This window comes from Procambarus clarkii, chromosome 40, assembly GCF_040958095.1.
Source record: "Procambarus clarkii isolate CNS0578487 chromosome 40, FALCON_Pclarkii_2.0, whole genome shotgun sequence".
Lineage (NCBI taxonomy): Eukaryota > Metazoa > Arthropoda > Malacostraca > Decapoda > Cambaridae > Procambarus > Procambarus clarkii.
This window is the reverse complement of record NC_091189.1, coordinates 16,013,281-16,021,555: the sequence shown is the minus strand read 5'-3', so window position 1 is coordinate 16,021,555 and position 8,275 is coordinate 16,013,281. Positions and strand designations below refer to the sequence as shown.

General features: G+C 46.0%; 1 protein-coding gene across 1 annotated transcript in view; it reads left to right on the top strand.

Annotated features, from left to right (window-relative positions):
• Positions 1–4,875, top strand: part of LOC123753416 (potassium channel subfamily K member 16) — a 19,884-nt gene extending 15,009 nt beyond the window's left edge. Inside the window, exons 7-8 of the mRNA XM_069338736.1 lie at positions 1,071–1,264; positions 2,793–4,875. Coding sequence (XP_069194837.1) covers positions 1,071–1,264; positions 2,793–2,984 — 386 coding nt within the window. The 3' untranslated portion in view covers positions 2,985–4,875. The remainder of the gene's footprint in view (positions 1–1,070; positions 1,265–2,792) is intronic.
• The last annotated feature ends 3,400 nt before the right edge of the window (positions 4,876–8,275 follow it).

Here is an 8,275-nt window from a genome sequence, read left to right as displayed (position 1 = left end):
AGCCACATCCTCCCTGCTGTGCTGCACCTCACCACACACCTGCTCACCCCACAGCCACATCCTCCCTGCTGTGCTGCACCTCACCACACACCTGCTCCCCCACAGCCACATCCTCCCTGCTGTGCTGCACCTCACCACACACCTGCTCCCCCACAGCCACATCCTCCCTGCTGTGCTGCACCTCACCACACACCAGCTCCCCCACAGCCACATCCTCCCTGCTGTGCTGCACCTCACCACACACCTGCTCCCCCCACAGCCACATCCTCCCTGCTGTGCTGCACCTCACCACACACCTGCTCCCCCCACAGCCACATCCTCCCTGCTGTGCTGCACCTCACCACACACCTGCTCACCCCACAGCCACATCCTCCCTGCTGTGCTGCACCTCACCACACACCTGCTCCCCCACAGCCACATCCTCCCTGCTGCACCTCACCACACACCTGCTCCCCCACAGCCACATCCTCCCTGCTGTGCTGCACCTCACCACACACCTGCTCCCCCACAGCCACATCCTCCCTGCTGTGCTGCACCTCACCACACACCTGCTCCCCCACAGCCACATCCTCCCTGCTGTGCTGCACCTCACCACACACCTGCTCCCCCCACAGCCACATCCTCCCTGCTGTGCTGCACCTCACCACACACCTGCTCCCCCACAGCCACATCCTCCCTGCTGTGCTGCACCTCACCACACACCAGCTCCCCCACAGCCACATCCTCCCTGCTGTGCTGCACCTCACCACACACCTGCTCCCCCCACAGCCACATCCTCCCTGCTGTGCTGCACCTCACCACACACCTGCTCCCCCCACAGCCACATCCTCCCTGCTGTGCTGCACCTCACCACACACCTGCTCCCCCACAGCCACATCCTCCCTGCTGTGCTGCACCTCACCACACACCAGCTCCCCCACAGGCACATCCTCCCTGCTGCACCTCACCACACACCTGCTCCCCCACAGCCACATCCTCCCTGCTGTGCTGCACCTCACCACACACCTGCTCCTCCACAGCCACATCCTCCCTGCTGTGCTGCACCTCACCACACACCTGCTCCCCCACAGCCACATCCTCCCTGCTGTGCTGCACCCTCTACATCATGGTGGGTCTGGCCCTAACCTCGACGGTAATCGAACTGGTGAGGCGACAGTACGCGTCTTCCTGGGAACACATGAAGCAACTCTACACGAGTCTCCACTCTCTCACCGGACCCCTGGCCGAGGCCATGAGGAAGCTGGCCGAGTCCGGGTCCGGCCAGGTAGGTTACCCGGCCGAGTCATGCAGGACTGAGTAGCCCGGGTCCGGCCAGGTAGGTTACCCGGCCGAGTCATGCAGGACTGAGTAGCCCGAGTAGATCAATGTAAGCTAAGGTGGGCCAAGTGGGTCCCCCGGATTAGTTAAAACAGTCTAAGGTGGAGGTAGATTAGTTGGGCTTACTGAGAGGGCAGGGTATAAGGTGGATATACCACTGGGGTGGTCAGGGAGGGTGGATATACCACTGGGGGTACTCAGGAAGGATGGATATACCACTGGGGGTACTCAGGAAGGATGGATATACCACTGGGGGTACTCAGGAAGGATGGATATACCACTGGGGGTACTCAGGAAGGATGGATATACCACTGGGGGTACTCAGGAAGGATGGATATACCACTGGGGGTACTCAGGGAGGATGGATATACCACTGGGGGTACTCAGGAAGAATGGATATACCACTGAGGGTACTCAGGAAGGATGGATATACCACTGGGGGTACTCAGGGAGGATGGATATACCACTGGGGGTACTCAGGAAGAATGGATATACCACTGGGGGTACTTAGGGAGGATGGATATACCACTGGAGGTACTCAGGGAGGATGGATATACCACTGGGGGTACTCAGGAAGAATGGATATACCACTGGGGGTACTCAGGGAGGATGGATATACCACTGGGGGTACTCAGGGAGGATGGATATACCACTGGGGGTACTCAGGGAGGATGGATATACCACTGGGGGTACTCAGGAGGATGGATATACCACTGGGGGTACTCAGGGAGGATGGATATACCACTGGGGGTACTCAGGGAGGATGGATATACCACTGGGGGTACTCAGGAAGAATGGATATACCACTGAGGGTACTCAGGGAGGATGGATATACCACTGGGGATACTCAGGAAGAATGGATATACCACTGGGAGTACTCAGGGAGGATGGATATACCACTGGGGGTACTCAGGAAGAATGGATATACCACTGAGGGTACTCAGGAAGGATGGATATACCACTGGGGGTACTCAGGGAGGATGGATATACCACTGGGGGTACTCAGGAAGAATGGATATACCACTGGGGGTACTCAGGGAGGATGGATATACCACTGGGGGTACTCAGGAAGAATGGATATACCACTGGGGGTACTCAGGAAGAATGGATATACCACTGAGGGTACTCAGGGAGGATGGATATACCACTGGGGGTACTCAGGAAGAATGGATATACCACTGGGGGTACTCAGGGAGGATGGATATACCACTGGGGGTACTCAGGAAGAATGGATATACCACTGGGGGTACTCAGGAAGAATGGATATACCACTGAGGGTACTCAGGGAGGATGGATATACCACTGGGGGTACTCAGGGAAGATGTACTCCATAAACCTACCGTTACTCTACCGGTAATGTACTCGTATCCAACCTTAAATGCTCCCAGATCTTCCATACAGTTGTTTTAACAATGTTAATTAGTATTAGAATCTTATCAGCGCGGCGCCTCTGATCTTGCTGGTCTGCGGTACAGGTGGAGGTGGATGAGGCGCTGGTGAGGGAGCTCAGGGACCTGAACCTGGCGCTGGCGAAGGCGCAGAAGGAGCAGACCGGCGCAAAGGAAGAGGAAGCTGCGCAGGTCGACGACCCGTGGACCGCCCTTCTCAATTTGACCGCTCAGGGGAAGAAGAGAATTACCGTTGTTATGTACGAGAGTCACGTCTGATTGTCTTAGGTGTTGTTACGTCTGATTGTCTTAGGTGTTGTTACGTCTGATTGTCTTAGGTGTTGTTACGTCTGATTGTCTTAGGTGTTGTTACGTCTGATTGTCTTAGGTGTTGTTACGTCTGATTGTCTTAGATGTTACGTCTGATTGTCTTAGATGTTACGTCTGATTGTCTTAGGTGTTGTTACGTCTGATTGTCTTAGGTGTTGTTACGTCTGATTGTCTTAGGTGTTGTCACGTCTGATTGTCTTAGCTGTTGTTACGTCTGATTGTCTTAGGTGTTGTTACGTCTGATTGTCTTAGGTGTTGTCACGTCTGATTGTCTTAGCTGTTGTTACGTCTGATTGTCTTAGGTGTTGTTACGTCTGATTGTCTTAGGTGTTGTCACGTCTGATTGTCTTAGGTGTTGTCACGTCTGATTGTCTTAGCTGTTGTTACGTCTGATTGTCTTAGGTGTTGTTACGTCTGATTGTCTTAGGTGTTGTTACGTCTGATTGTCTTAGGTGTTGTTACGTCTGATTGTCTTAGATGTTACGTCTGATTGTCTTAGATGTTACGTCTGATTGTCTTAGGTGTTGTTACGTCTGATTGTCTTAGGTGTTGTTACGTCTGATTGTCTTAGGTGTTGTCACGTCTGATTGTCTTAGCTGTTGTTACGTCTGATTGTCTTAGGTGTTGTTACGTCTGATTGTCTTAGGTGTTGTCACGTCTGATTGTCTTAGGTGTTGTCACGTCTGATTGTCTTAGGTGTTGTCACGTCTGATTGTCTTAGGTGTTGTTACGTCTGATTGTCTTAGGTGTTGTTACGTCTGATTGTCTTAGGTGTTGTCACGTCTGATTGTCTTAGGTGTTGTTACGTCTGATTGTCTTAGGTGTTGTCACGTCTGATTGTCTTAGGTGTTGTTACGTCTGATTGTCTTAGGTGTTGTTACGTCTGATTGTCTTAGGTGTTGTTACGTCTGATTGTCTTAGCTGTTGTCACGTCTGATTGTCTTAGGTGTTGTTACGTCTGATTGTCTTAGGTGTTGTTACGTCTGATTGTCTTAGGTGTTGTTACGTCTGATTGTCTTAGCTGTTGTCACGTCTGATTGTCTTAGGTGTTGTTACGTCTGATTGTCTTAGGTGTTGTTACGTCTGATTGTCTTAGGTGTTGTTACGTCTGATTGTCTTAGGTGTTGTCACGTCTGATTGTCTTAGGTGTTGTCACGTCTGATTGTCTTAGCTGTTGTTATGTGCAAGAGACACGTCTGATTGAGTCACGTCTGATTGAGTCACGTCTGATTGTCTTAGCTATTGCCATGTGCGAATCATGTCTCCTTATCTTGAGGTTATCTTGAGATGATTTCGGGGCTTAGCGTCCCATGCGGCCCGGTCGCAGCTGTCTAACTCCCAGGTACCTATTTACTGCTAGGTAACAGGGGCATCAGGGTGAAAGAAACATTGTGCCCATTTGTTTCCGCCTCCACCGGGGATCGAACCCGGAACCTCAGGACTACGAATCCGAAGCGCTGTCCACCCAGCTGTCAGGCGCTGTCTTGCCGTTTTAGACCACATTTCTCGGGTTCATGTCTCGCACACACACACACACACACACACACACACACACACACACACACACACTATTTACTCTCATGTTGTCCATAAACAACCAATTACAGTGATCTGCTGTCTGCGTCATTGGCTAATAACCGAGGATCTCGGGTTCTATCTCCGGGCGGGACAGAGACGGTTGGGCACGATTCCTTTCATTTGATGCCTCTAGGTACCCGTGAGCTAGGCAACTGTTGTGGGTTGCATTCTGGGGAAGGTCAGTAGTTGGTTTAAGGGGACTTCGATAAACTTTCATTCCTGACAATGGAAAACCATAAGGTGAATAAAGCTTTGATTGTCACGCTGTATAATTAACACCCACGAGTCAAGCTAAAAATAACACTAGAAATTGGTATTCTGGCAATTGGAATATTAGATAGAGAAGAAACATGGAAGCTATGAACGGGATCACCATAGCCCGTGCTGCTTTGAATTTTTTGTTGCGAGTGCCTGAATCTAAAACAACAACACCACACCACACAACCACCACCTAGGGTTATCTTGAGATGATTTCGGGGCTTTAGTGTCCCCGCGGCCCGGTCCTCGACCAGGCCTCCACATTTTTTTAGACCAACTAACATAGGGTCTAAACAACAATCACATAACAATCAGATAAAACTCTCCAAAGATGGTTACACACTTGAATCAGACTTAGATATTGCAACTGAATTCAATAGCTACTTTTCATCAACTGGTACTAGCCTTGTCAGAGAAATTCCAGAGACCGAAACACACGTTATTACATATCTCACAGGCAGCTATCCTAACTCTATACTCCTTTTACCAATCAGCCAGACACTATATCAATAATTCCATTACTTAAAACAAAAGCTGGGAACATTAATGAAATGCTATCTATGATATAAAAGAGTGCTGCCCCTGCTCTTGCACTACCCATAGCTCTGCTATCCAACAAATCTCTAAAGTGTCATACTTTTCCCGATATCCTTAAAAAAGTAAGAGTGACGCCAATTCATAAAGGAGGCGAGGCAGCTGACACAAACAATTTCAGACCAGTATCAAATTTACCAATACTTTCAGAAATATTTGAACAAATTATTTACAGACAGCTCTATTCATACTTTGTAAAACTCAACATATTAAGTCCCTGCCAGTTTGGCTTCCGTTAGCAAAAAGAGTACCAATGATGCCATTATTAGTCTGCTTAGATTAATATAATCTACACAGCCTTTGATAAAAACCACTTCCCAATTGGCCTCTTCATGGACCTGAGAAAGGCCTTTGATACTGTAAACCATAACCATCTCTTACTTAAACTTCACCACTATGGTATCCGAGGCTTTGCTCTGGACTATATTCGTTCTTATCTCAGTGACAGACACCAATATGTAACCATCAATATCCTTTCCCTCTCTACCATTGATAGTAGGGGTGCCACAGGGCAGCATCTTGGGACCTCTTCTATTTCTTACATACAGCAATGATTTGCCAAATGTTTCTAACATTCTTAAACCTATAGTATCTGCTGATGATACTACCTTTATCTATTCTGACCCTAACTCACACACACTAAATAATATTGTCAACAATGACTTTTAAAAAGCCCACTCATGGATGTCAACAAACTTACACTAAATATAGAAAAGACCTACTACATTTTATTTGTAGTAAATCATCAAATCAGATTCAACTTCAGATAGACAATGTTAATATTATTAATAAAAATGAGGGAAAGTTCCTTGGCCTATACATAGACAAGAGAATAAACTTCAGCACCCACATACAACACATTGGAAAAAAGTCTCAAAAAACAGTCGGTATACTTTCTAAAATCAGATATTATGTTCCCAACTCTGCTCTCCTCTCATTATACTACGTACTAATCTATCCCTATCTTACATATGGTATCTGTGCATGGGGTTCAACCACTGCAAATTATCTCAAGCCCATTATTACTCAACAAAAATCTGCTATCAGAACTATAAGAAAACTCTGTCTTCAGACAACACACAGCCCCTCTGTTTAAATCCGTTAACATGCTAAACATACACGCACTCCACACATTCTCATGTACTTTCTACATATACAAACCTTGTTCCTAAATGCTAATCTTGATATGAAACCTTTCCTTGATAGACGTAATAGAACCCATGAGCATCACACCAGAAATAAATATCGCTTTGATATCCCCAGAGTCAGGCTAAATTATTACAAACACTCCATGCAAATAAAAGGACCGAGTCTTTGGAACTCACTCCCTGATGAATTAAAAAATGTTTCAACCTATGCCTTGTTAAAAAGTAAAACCAAAAAGTACCTAATTACATCCTCATAGTTTCCTACCTTGTGCTTCAAACTCACACTGTTCTTGTACTACCCACTTCCCCAATATTAGTACTTAAGACTAATTAAGTACTTAATCTTAGCCAGTGTAATAACCTCTGTCAATTTATATTGTTGATATAAAACCTTGCTTCAATGTACGTTTTCATCTTACCTGATATGTTAGATTAAGGACCTGCCCGAAACGCTATGCGTGTTAGTGGCTTTGCAAGAATGTAAAAATATCACTCTAATGTAATCTCACCAACCCACTGTACCTTCTTGTAAACAAAATATTATTATTATTACATATACAATTTTCGGTGGAATTATCAGGAATGAGAAGGATAGACTATTTGGCAGTGGTGGTACACAAACAATGGAGTGGTTTTACACTATGTACCCAAATGAGCCAAAGAGGCATTAGGAAGAACTATTTAAGTGCCGAGTAATGAATAAAAATAAATGGAATGCGTTTTGAGGTGAAATGATGAAGGCAGACGCCACAACGCAGTTTCAAATATTATGAAAGTACAAAAGCGACGGTTGCGGGGTGACAGACGGGACTTAAGAGCTGAAGCTAAATTCTCGCAAGCATTACAAGGCAAGCAAATTACTATGTTAATTAAAAAAAAACGCACACACACATCCCGAGGCAAGTTACATAATATTTTAGTTAGTGATTAAATAGCAAATGTGTCTCAAAGAAAATGACCAGGAAAGACTAAAATATTAGTTCAATATATGGTAAATTCGAAACTTTTGCGAGGCACATCTTCTACAGCTCGCCTTAGACTCGGTTGCAAGCATCTCTGGGAATTCTCATTATCTGACGATGTAGACCTGACCAAATGTAAACTGTCAACAAAATTATTCGCACACCCTCCGTCACTATGTGATGGAGTGCGAAAAGATACGTAAATTCAGAGACACTTAATTCTATAACAAATGTTCCAAAAATGTGTAAATTTCATTCAAAATGATCTGCTACCAGAAATCTCAGCCAAATATCCCCAGTTTGCTAACTGTAGGTTGTAACTAAGTAATTGTAACCTATCCACCGCTGCCCACTGGAGGAGGGGGGGCGGTGTGCAGGACAAACTAAGACAAACAATTGTGACACGAGCTCTCCATATGCCAGTTGCTTAATTTAGAAACTGTACTTGTAGTCGATCTCGAACACATTGATGATATGACGATGCGTATTGAATTTTGTGACTAGCTCATCAAGATTGTAACTCTCTTAGATAAATTAATTGTAGGGTTCAGTCCCTGAGCCCATTATGTGCCTCTGTAACTCTTTCCACTACCGCCCACAAAATGGGTATCGGGTGCATACTAAATGAACTAAACTAACACATCTTTTTTGTTATTAGGAATAAAAATGGGCTAAATACAAAACGCACAATCGTATTAAC